The sequence below is a fragment of the Sebastes fasciatus genome, chromosome 3 (genome assembly GCF_043250625.1).
Source record: "Sebastes fasciatus isolate fSebFas1 chromosome 3, fSebFas1.pri, whole genome shotgun sequence".
In the NCBI taxonomy this organism is placed as follows: domain Eukaryota; kingdom Metazoa; phylum Chordata; class Actinopteri; order Perciformes; family Sebastidae; genus Sebastes; species Sebastes fasciatus.
In genome coordinates, this window is record NC_133797.1 from 33,990,699 (window position 1) to 34,002,882 (window position 12,184).

Consider the following 12,184-nt stretch of genomic DNA (forward strand, 5'->3'; position numbering starts at 1 on the left):
CTGAACCAGGTCATCCTAGTATTCTTGAAATTATTTTAAATGATGATAATAATAATAATAAAAAAATGAATAAAGATAATTCTTTTAAAATAAATAATTATTATTTTAAAATAATTAATAATTATTTTTATTTAAGGGTTATTTTAATTAAGGGTCCTCTTAGCGTCCTTGAGCGAACCTCAAGTTGCTCCCCGACCGCCTTACAACAGCCCATTGCTCCTGTGAATGCTAAGGATGGGTTAAATGCAGAGTTCAAATTTAAACATTTTAAAGTTTAAGTTTAAATGAACAATGTCATAAAATGCAATTCTCGTCAAAAAGCAAAAGAAATTCTGTATGTTTCCAAAAAGAGGATATTTAATTTCTCTAAATAATGAGGTAAAACGAGACACTGGCTAGATGCTCCATGCTCACTTGAAGAGCTGCAGTTGAAATGTATGGAAAGTAACAGATTTAACCAAATTGCTTTCGTTGCCTCGTCTGGCTGCACATAACCATTAACACCATTCGTGTGATAAACAAATGTATTCATTGTCAACTTCCCCAAAACTCAAAGAGCTCGACAAGACAGGGATTCCCCGATAAGTGACGACAGGGCAGTAACATAGACCTCCTTTACACCTGGCATTAAAATGTGTCTCAGATTGTATTTAGATATGATTTAACCTGATTACATTTACACCTGGTAATAATATGTGTCCCTTGTGTCCACATTGAGATCTGATCGCTTTTTTCCAGCTCGAACAACTAAACATCTCTAGTTTGCGCGATTATTTCCTCCTACGTAGTTGTTGTATGTGGATTGAAAACGCAATTGCATTTACTCTTGTGTTTAATGTGGTCACAATGTGTCCCTGACCACCTCGGCCGATTGGATCGCAATCCATCCTCAATGTGTTTTGGGTTAATTTACATCTGTACTTTCATGTGGTCAAGCACTATCTGACTGCAATCTGATCCAGAGCTGCAAAGAGTAATGAATAATGGATTAGTTGATAACTATTAAATTTATCGCCAACTATTTTGATAATCGATTAATTAGTTTGAGTGATTTTTTTAATTTAAAAAAAAGTCCAAATTCTCTGATTCAAGCTTCTGAAATAGGATTTTTTTCTGGTTTCTTTACTTCTCTATCAGAGTAAACTGAATATCTTTGCGTTGTGGACAAAAAAAGACATTTGAGGATGTCATCTTGGGCTTTGGGACATTTTTCACCATTTTCTGACCAAACAACTTATCGATTAGTCGAAAAAAATAATCAACAGATTAATCGACAATGAAAATAATTGTTAGTTGTAGCCCTAATCTAATCACCCAAAACACATTTTATAGCCAGGTGTAAAGGTGGTCATTGTGTTGACTATCTGCTTCTTTACTGAAGTTATTCTGAGTCTGAACGTATCGGGTGCAAGCTGTTCCCCAACAAAAACCCTGCAGTTCAGGGGAATTCCAAAAGCTTTTGCAATGTTGTAGTTACCAGTAAAGAAGTGATCACTGTACAGTTGAGCATATGTTTCTACTGAAACATTTTCCTTGGTTTGGGTATAGCAGCAGTCTGGGTTAACTTTTGGTTTTGGTTGGTTGGGGTCGCAGCTTTCAAACTGTGTCATTAAACACCTGCCACCGTGAATGTTGTTTATCGACCCTAAAAGATATATCTGTCACTTGACTCTTTTAAGTCACTGATGGGACGTCCCTAGCGTCTCGTTACGCATATCGCCTCCGATGAGATGCCTTCATAACAGAACTGAAACAACTTGCCTCACCTGGAAACAGCCCAATGCACTGATAAACTGAAAGTTATAAAAGTGAAGTTCAGCTCAACCTGATGTGTCCGTGGTGAAGACATGATGTACTTAACAACGTTGTGGTCATATACTGGAATTATACGTTTGAGTGTTTTCGCCATGTCTGTCTGATGCACAGCATTGTTTCACAACTCTGCTGACTGTGATACTGATTATAATTCTGAAATCTCAGGGGCTGTTTCTCTCTTTTACCATTCCATAAAAGTCATACTGTGACAATTGTGGGTTTGTTTTGATTTGCCTAAATGTTGCAGTTAGTAATACGTGTTGTTCATCATGTTTTTTACTCAACCTCTGTGCGATAAGAGTTTCAGTAAGGCTCCTTTTTTTGTAAAACTGTCAATCTTCCTATGTGTATGGTTTGTGGCAGAAAACTGACATGGTATAATTTAATATTTCAAATATATCCCAGAACATGGTAGCTAATATGGCTCATTTTCATAAAAGACTTTTCGGAAAAATCACTGATTGGAGGCAGAACAGGCGTCAAATCATATGTGTTGTATTGCATGTGACATTTCAGGTACTATGGCAACAGAACAGCAATACAAGCAACCCCGTGTCTGTTTTTCCTTCCTCTTAGAATTGTCCCTTTAATAGCAATGTTATTTATATAGCACATTTCATTACACGTAAACTCAAAGTGGTTTACATTTAAAGACAAAATATAAAAATAAAGGCATGAACATAAGAACACAGGTGGCGTAAACAACATAAATATAAGTATACAGTAGCATGAACACGCATATACCCAACCACACAGCAATTAAAACACCCCAAAACACCAACACACATAGCCGCACTGGTAACCAACTGTACAAGAAACAAGTGCAACCATATGAGCACACACACACACACGCGGTATATTATGGTTTCTGTATCTCCTTACTCATTTTCATAATTACCGGGTGATCTGCCTTCATGCAAAACAGCTGTGATAACAGACGCTGTTCATGGAAGGAGAGGTTCATGTTTGTCTGCGTGTGTGCATGTGAACATTATGCATGCATACCACCTGACCTGAAGATAATATTCCACAGAATCCATGAATGGGAATGTATAATACAGTAGATATTACTTACATTAATACCAGCTCTGTGTCCCGTCCTTCCACAGAACCTGAGCAGGTGAAGATGCAGCACACGTCGTGCACAGAGGACAGGATCCAGCATGCTCTGGACAGGTGTCTGGACGGGCTGAGGCAGAGTCCCACGGCAGCACACCACTGGAACGGTAAGACTCCAACAGGGCGACACTAGTAGTGATGAGGACAGCAGCATATAACAACAACTAATTACTGCAATTTCTGTGGGAATTATGATGCATCTTTTCAGTTAAAACCAGTGGGCAACCTCCGGGTCTGAAAAGTGAAGCCAATGCTGAAGTGCCAATAGCCAGCAGGGGGCGACTCCTCTGTTTGCAAAAAGAAGTCTGATTGTATAGAAGTCAATGAGAAAATGAGCCTACTTCTCACTTGATTTATTACCTCAGTAAACATTGTAAACATGAGTTTATGGTCTCAATCACTAGTTTCAAGTCTTCTTCAATACAGCATGATGTTCATTTAGTAAATTATGGTCCCATTTAGAGTCAAATAGACCATAAAGCAGGGTTTCTTTAGGGCGTGGCTACATTGCGATTAATAGGTCGCTACCACGGTGTTGTCCTGTCTGGGTGTTGCCCGTTGTTTTCGTCTTACAACTTTAACCGTTTCACATTGTGTTTTCAGTTCATGAAAGTTAACTGTAATATTTGTCGCCTAAAAATGTGTTATTCAGCATTCAGTTGTGCTTAACTCCACCCTCTTGTGTGACTTTTGGTTGCAAAAAAACAAGATGGCGACTGTAACAAAATGCTGAATTCGAGGCTTCAAAACGGCAGTCCACAAACCACGTCACAGTGACTACGTCCATTCCTATGATTAAAACTTTGCATCTTAAAAACGAGGACTTGATACAGAAGCATGTTTGTTTTTTTAGAATGATTACAATCAACCTTTATTCATGGTTTTGAGTAGGAAAAGCACAGTGTATTTAATATTATTGATGATGGCTGCATTCCACATAGGGGAGGTCCTGGTATTGCGCATGCTTGCTCACTGGAATAGCTTATTGGGACACTTGATGGACCTATGGATGGAAATATATCTTTTTATTCATTAATTTAGAGCCACTTGCAACAATCCAGCAGTCTTGCTCAAGTGCCGTCTGTTTCTAGGAAGGTACAAACAACACTTCTTCTCAGAAATATCAAGTACACGCATTTGAATGTGATATGCGCTGTTTACAGTGCCGACTCGAACCGAAGGCAGTTTGTTTGTTCTCGCTCTCTCAACACGCGGGCAGCTTGTGACAGACAGCCAGCATACGAGGTGTTCGAGTGTATGGGTGCCTGAGCGTGTTGTTGATGACACTCTTGCTGTCAGATCATCGGGGAGAACGTGTTATTGGGTGCTGGAGGAAGTTGTGTGAATAGACAGCTGGGAGGAAGTGGTGGTGCAGACCGCAGTGTGAGTGAGGCATCATGGGGCTGATAGTTACTGTGGCGCAGTAGTGTGTAAAAGAAGGGCAGAAGATTAAATCGACATCAGCATCCCACACGTCAACCAGTGCCACATACAGTGACGTTCTAGGGTTTACACCCTGATAGACGATCATGATGTGATTTGTGACATTTAAAGATCACTGAAGCTGTTTTATTCTTCACTTCATGACTCCATCATCTGTTTAGAAGATTTCCAGGGATGTGCGTGTTGTCTATGAGCGTGATAACACTGAATTTACATCTAAATAGGATAATTTGAAAATTGCAGCTTTGTTTTTCAGTGCTGGCATCTCATCAAACATAAACCTGCACAGCTTTCCAGTAAATACTCGTGATGCAAATACACCTCTAACCTGTAGAGATGTTAGATATAACTCCATGGGTGCAGAGGACTTTAGAAAAAATACAGCAACTGGCAAGTTTCTTGGAAAACATTTGAGTGTGACCTGAACAACTGCTGATGTGTTACTTCCTCGGAACCTGAGCTCCTTAGAGATGCAGTCGGAGTCGTTGAGATCGAGGGATCAAATGGAAAGTAAGGCGCTCGTGAGGCGTCAGCAATCAGACGTCAGATTGGTGTGGTTTGAGATTCTGTAGGCACAGCTCTGTCCTGTTGTTTTATCTCATGTTTCCATTTCACACTGTAATAGAAAACCTGCCATCAGAGCTCAACACCTTCTCCTTCCTTTACATCCCAAAGCTATAATGTGAATTCAAGTTTCCAGTGAGCTTTTCTGGAAAAAAAAAAGAATTTTGAATCTACACTTTATATATAACCTGGCCAATAATGATATGTGTCAAGTTATCCCCAATTTTTGTAGATTTCACTTTAACTCGTCTTTATTTTATTTATTTATGTCTAGTACCAAAACACGTCTTTTGATGAGGATACCATCGCTCTGTTTTCTTGCAACAGGAAATCTGCCCCAACAAACACCCTAACTGACGCACTGAATAAAAGGTGATAAAAACACACCCCTGAAGTGCACCAGCGCTGACAGTTATGGACTTTAAAGTCCTGCTGTGAGTAGTTGCAAACCAGCCTGTGGTTCATGTCAGTCTCAGACCCAACGCAAGATTGACTGACACCGTCACCATCTTGTTTTTTTGCAGCCAGAAGTGACATGAGAGGGTGGAGCTCAATACAACCGAATGCTGAATAAGACATTTCCAGTCAATCAAAAAGGTCATAATTAACTTTTAATGAACTGAAAACACATTGTGAAAGTTTTACAACGAAAACACAGACAACTCCCAGACTGGACAACGCCATGATAGCGACCTGTCAATCACAAGATAGCCACGCCCTAAAGCATCCACTGCTTTATGGTCTATATGACTCTAAATGGGACCATAATTTACTAAATGAACATCATGCTGTATTGAAGAAGACTTGAAACTAGCGATTGAGACCATAAACTTATGTTTACAATGTTTACTGAGGTAATAAATCAAGTGAGAAGTAGGCTCATTTTCTCATAGACTTCTATACAATCAGACTTCTTTTTGCAACCAGAGGAGTCGCCCCCTGCTGGCTGTTAGAAAGAATGCAAGTTCATGGCACTTCATATTGGCTTCACTTCTCAGACCCCGGAGGTTGCCCACTGATGTAGACCTTTTTATTCCGTTGCTAGGGCAATAGCTTTACTTCCTGTCAGATACTGCATCAACAAACTTTGCAACAGGAAATAAAAAGGGGCGTTTATGGTTATGTCTATTTGATGATATTAGATGCACTTTCACTCCTTTAGGCTATGACTTGTTGGATTTCACAACTGGAATGACATGTCTCATCTCAACTGAATTTTCCGATTGCAATGAATTATAAGTGTTTCTGTATATGTTCTCATTTTGTTGTGATAATATGCAAAAAGCTGCTGCTCCAGTTGAATGTCCGTACTTATACATAGGTGACATGGATGTGCAATAAAGATGTGAGATGTGCAGTAAAGTTAGGGTTAATGAAGACTGAGCTTACAATAAATTCATGGCCATGGAGTGGACGTAGAGTTTTTGTTGATGGTCTACTTGATGTCATCTATAAAGCAGATTATAAGCAGAGTTTAGCTGATTATACTCAGAGTGCCAACGGTTACCAGTTTGCATCACCAGTAAGATTCTAAGTGGTAAATATTGAACAACAGCTCATCTTGGGAACAAGTTAACCTTCAAATATTTGGATAATTTATATGTCTGTGCTTTATGCTCTGTCTCTGGGAGAAGCTTGCACACCCCTGTATGCTACAACTGTATGTGCATATTCAGGAATTTCACCCTGGGCTGGTTCCTCCTGCGTACATACAGTACATCCTCAGAAACCAAAACCAATATGGTCTGCGCTCTCAGATAGACTTGTGTTGTTGTAATCCTGGTACTCAGGACAAAATACATTTCTACAATGTCTCTTCCACGTGGAACAATGTACAGAAGGAATATAAATTGTCGGACATCATGATAACTTGGTTAATTCAAGGCAAGGCATGGTTTCACAGTTGCTTTCTTGAAAAGGAGATTTTAATCACAATGTAATTTATACCTGGTTAAATAAAAGCTGAGAAACTTTTAGTTTGAGCTCTCTGTCTCTCTTCAGAAAACATACATTTATGTTAAAAAGAACAGTATAAGGTTTACTTGTATTATTATAATGCACAGCGCAACTACCAATACAGGCTGATCATGCTTCTGCTGCTGTCAGAATACACACCAGCCCCATTTAGCAGTGATGGGAAATAGCAAAATACATATTTTTACACTGCCGGTCATATACAGATATAGTTACAGACTTCCTCTGCAGTAGTCAGAGTGCAACAACAACTGACCCAGCATCACTAGTTTTTGGCTCTGTTGGGGCACAAACAGTTTTGTATTGTCCTGGCTAGTGCTGCTGCCTCACTTTTTATTGAATATCCTTAATGATGGACTCTGTCTCCTACCAGTCTGCTGTAACCCTTACGACATACATTTGAAGTGTTTACTAACCTCTGCACGTGTACACTGATAATTAATTTTGATATTGCCGAAGTCGTCGTTCATTTCTCATATCCACAGAGCTTTATTACCAAGGTTATGTTTTCGGTTCGGTTTGTTTGTCTGCTGGTCAGCACGATTACAGAAAAACTCCCTGCCCGACTTTCAGGAAACTTGGTGGAAGGGTGTAGCATGGGAGAAGGAAGAACCCATTACATTTTGGAGCGGATTGGCCAAGTGCCCTTCTAGTTTTGAAAGATGTTATGGGTAAACTCAGGACTTGAGAAGTTACAGTAAAATTGTCTTCTTGGGGTTGGAGCAAAAGATGTGACTTATATTTCTCTTTCTATGTTTAACGTGTGGCTGTCTGTGCATGTTGAATCTTTCAGTGCTGATGTGCTCGGCGGGTCAATCAATGAACCGCTGGAGCCTGGAGGAGCTGGTGAAGAGGGACCCGGAGAACTCCCTCATCCTCTTACAACAGATCATTAGGAAGACCAAAGAGGTGGGTGGTCAAAGGTCACATATTGTCCATATTGTACATGTTGTGTAGTAATGTCCTCGCTGCTGTGAAACACTATAATGACTGAATGTTTAACTTAATCGCTGCTCTCTTTCTTTCTGTCTCTGCCGATGTGTGTGAGTTCAGGTTCAAGAGCAATGTCAGTACGAGCTGGTGGCTCCCCTCGCTATCATGTTCTCCTCCACGTTGCTTCAGGTACAAATCTTCATCCAGATGTTATCAAAACCTTTAAACCTCTTTCACCTCTCAGTATCATTCAGAGTGTTTCACATGTGTAACAGCACTATGAAAAGGTTAGTTAGTTCCTCACTTCAGACCGCTGTGACGTTTTCAGATGTGTTACTGTGACAAAAGCTTCTAGCACAATTGAAAAACAGTCACGCACAACACGCACTGGCCTGACAAGACCTGTTTGCTTGAATTTTTCAGTCAGGCTGATTTAAAAATCAAGTGGTCCAGTCCAGTTAACAATACACCTGTCACTGGAAATCGATTTATTACGGGTTAGACAGAAGCCAAAAGAAGAAGCCACTGTTTGATTGCTTCCGTACGTTAACATGACTCTATACATTTATTTTTTACACTAATTACTTTGGCTAAATTGCAACATACTTCTTGAGAGATGTTGGTTTATTTTCAGTAGGCACTGAAAACCCCAGAGTTTAGTTTGAAGCGTGTAGCAACTGATAAAATGACAGCTTTGAGGTTTTGTAATGATGTGACAACTGTACCTTTGGCGGTTTATTTACATAGAAGCCTGTGATATAATAAAACAGTAGCTAATGAAATAACAGCACATTATTACACCAAACTGAGCTACTTACTCACCTCACACGATACGTGACATGTTAGTAGTTGATGTTGTAATGATAAAATTGAGCAGTAATGTAATAACGGAACAAGAAAACTATCACATATAAGGCAATATTGTAATGACATTGTCAGTTAAAGTTATATTACACCTCTTATGAAGGCATAAAGGCCAGTTATATATCACATTAATAGGTTTTATTACCAATCTGATCCATCAGGATATTATAATACAAAATATTTTACAAGTTATTATCAGCTGCTGTGATGAACCTGATGAGAGTGGTTGATCCACACTAATGCAGGAGTCCATTAATTGATCCCCACTAAAATACCTGATTTGTGCCTCGTTTGCAGACACCGTACTGTCCTCCGGGCACAGAGCTGCTGGAGGAAGCTGTTGAGGTGTTTCGCTGCTTCCTCACGTGGCCTGAGCCTTACTGCAGTGTGTGTAGAAACCTCCTCTCCACACTACAGCTGGAGATCAAGGCCCCAGGTAAATATAATGGGTTTTTCCATGCCAATGTGTGTGTGTGTGTTTATATCTCTACCAGTCTGCACTGAATCTCTGAAACACCACTTCAACGTCTTTCAACCGTGGTATTCACCCTCCCCCTAGTGGCAAGTCAAATAAATGCATTAGGGATGACTCCAGTGCAAAAAGGATGTTGCTTACGCCACAAACACCAGAGGCAACAACATCAATAACAGGAAGATGATAAAGATTTAGGTCGAACTGAGCACTGCCTGAAAGCAGATGAAGCTTCAGCATTTATAAAACCAAAAAGCAGAAGCCACATGTAAAAACACCTTCCCTGAAATTAACAGGAAGGGTCAAAGGAAGTGCTAAAAACACAGCGACATCCTGAATGAACTCATTTGAATGAACTGAATGAATGAGTGATTTTTTTTATGTAGCTTTTTTGAATACATCCCTGTGTTTCTTTGTTAAGATCTCTCAGACATAAAGACACAGTATGAAGTCCTTTTTTGATTTTGGTTTAATATTTGTGCTAAATCTATTATTAACTTAATTTTGTAATTACAGTGTTAAGAAATGCAATCAAATATGAAACCATCGTGGATATGTGACAGCCCCATTATGTTTTTACACATTTTCAGCCACTTATTAACAGACATTAGTAGAAAATAGTTTGAGAATAGTAGTATTATAGTAGTAAAAGTATTATTTTAAAGAAATTTGCTCAAGTAAATGTAAAAAGTACTTCTATTTTCCTCACAGGGATTTCCTTTCAGAGACTCGTGAGAGAAGAACAGTCCCTCAACACCCCCAGCCAGTGCTCCAAGATCATGTAAGTTCACACAATAAAAAAACAACTATTGTACTCTCTTGGCGATAATTTATTGTCTTTCAATGGAATTGTATCGTGATGAAATCATATATCGAGATACACAATTACGTTGTCTAAATTGATAATAACAAGCACATACATACTGAAATTTCTCAGAAAATCTCATGTGAAATATTTTAATGGAATATAACATTTGAAGATTGCGGTTTTGTTTTCACATCACACTTTCCATTAACACTCAGTTCAATGCGATTTATGGAAATATTTATTTATTTTTTAACTGTAATTTCACTTGAAACTGTTTATGTTACTTTTTCACTAAAGTTCTTTATTAAATTAGAAAATGCTCTTTCATTTGTAAAGTATTTAATTCACACAGGAGAATACAAAAATAGTTTTTTACCATGTGGTTATAGACTGTTTTTTCACTTACCAGAAAACATGCTATATAGTGATATATATCGCTATCAAGATATGAAATGACCTATATCATGATAGAAGATTTTGGCCATATCGCCCAGCCCTACTCTATAAACTGTAGAACTGTAGAATATACTGTATGTACTTGATGTATACGCAAATTAGGACTTATGTAGAATAAAAAGCTCTTCAGGTTCTTGGCTCAGCTGTGACTTATCGCAGGCTGCCATGCTTAACAAGTACTGGTGATATTCAGACACATATATTTGTAAAGGGCCGACTCTGTATGAGTGCACATGTAAAACGTGTTTGTACAGCCTTGTCGTTGAACAGCGGCGTGTTTGTGACAATTTATTTTCAGTCCAGTTCAGACTGTGTGTTATCTTTGCACCTTCTGCTTTCTTGGTAAAATGGGCTTTTCATACATGTCAAAGGTTCACAGTAACTTTATCTGATCTGATACCTTTGAAGTAAAAAAAAAACAGCACACAGGATCCATAAAGTAAAAAGTGAATTATAGCACGTAGGTGGTTAGCACTTCCTAATCTGGAAAGTCCCCTTTCATCTCCCTACTCCACCACCACCACCACGCACCACCACCACGCACCACCACCACCATAGCATCCTGTGTGCATCTTCATGTGAATTTGACCATATGTTCCCACATGTGATCGCTAGTGAACCCGTCTGTGTGCTTCCCTGCAGGACCGTGCTGCTGATGAACCCGTCCGAGGTGCCCGCTGACTTTCTCTCAGTGGCTGAGCAGCTCAGTGGCATTCAGCACTCGCAGAAAGAGACCTACATCACCCTGATCAAACACGCCTTCCAGTCCACACTAGGCACCAAGTACCCTCTACACAGCATCCATGAAGCCCTGCAGGTATGTGCTCAGAGCTCTGCACTATATAGTATGGACATGAGTCTATAGATAGTTCTCAAGCACAATTGAATGATATTTTGAGTATACATTTGTGTTTGAAATTTCCTTTGTGATATGGGTTTACATTATGAAATCAATTGTTATCTATATACAGAAATCGGTTAAAACTACATTTACCTTTAAACCCTGCTTTTATGTTTGTAAGGGGAGACACTCCAGGTAAATAGGGTAAAGACAATTATTTTGTTGTATTACAAGTTTTCTGAAATAGTATATTTGAATATGCAAATGAGGTATTATCTAAAGCTAACTTTTGGGTAATTTTGTAGAAATCTACAGATGCGACAAAGTGTAGTAAAATAAACACCTACATGTGTATTTTGGATGTTTTCTTTCCACAAGTCTGAGAGAAGACATGTTATGGAAGCAAAATAGCCCCAAATGTAATGTATGTATGAAAAACAATGTTTTTGTCTGGGGTGTCTCCCCTTAAAATGAATACCAATAGTTTATAGTATCTCAAGATAATTGCAAAAGGGCTTTTTTTGCATTATACTACCATGTAAGCAATACCAAGGAAATGTGTAGCATTGCATCTACTGTACATTACATCCATACTTTTGAAGAAGCCAAACCATTAGAGAGTGTGTAACTAAGAATTAGACAGGACAATAATAAAGGAATGTGTCAAGACGTGTACCTTTTGCTATACCATATCATGAATACTCTTTGCAGGAAAAACCTGTGAATGAATTGGGGGAGATCTTCTCCGCGGTAAGTGATGTCTTAGAGACGGCCGCTGCCATGAGAGACCCTCTGAAGGGCCGCAGTCATGTGATCCAGGGACTCGAGCAACTGAGGGAGAGCATGAGGATCCCAGCATCCAATGGAAGGAAGTCTGATGGTAAGAGGGCCGATT

The 12,184-nt window shown here is 39.1% G+C and overlaps 1 protein-coding gene across 2 annotated transcripts in view; it reads left to right on the forward strand.

The window, feature by feature from the left end:
* The window catches only part of pik3r5 (phosphoinositide-3-kinase, regulatory subunit 5), an 82,474-nt gene that overhangs the window by 61,832 nt on the left and 8,458 nt on the right, over nt 1-12,184 (forward strand). For both annotated transcript variants that reach the window (XM_074630515.1, XM_074630514.1), the window contains exons 2-8: nt 2,925-3,041; nt 7,709-7,824; nt 7,969-8,037; nt 9,010-9,148; nt 9,896-9,965; nt 11,091-11,265; nt 12,001-12,169. In XM_074630515.1, coding sequence (XP_074486616.1) covers nt 2,942-3,041; nt 7,709-7,824; nt 7,969-8,037; nt 9,010-9,148; nt 9,896-9,965; nt 11,091-11,265; nt 12,001-12,169 — 838 coding nt within the window. In that variant the 5' untranslated portion in view covers nt 2,925-2,941. The remainder of the gene's footprint in view (nt 1-2,924; nt 3,042-7,708; nt 7,825-7,968; nt 8,038-9,009; nt 9,149-9,895; nt 9,966-11,090; nt 11,266-12,000; nt 12,170-12,184) is intronic.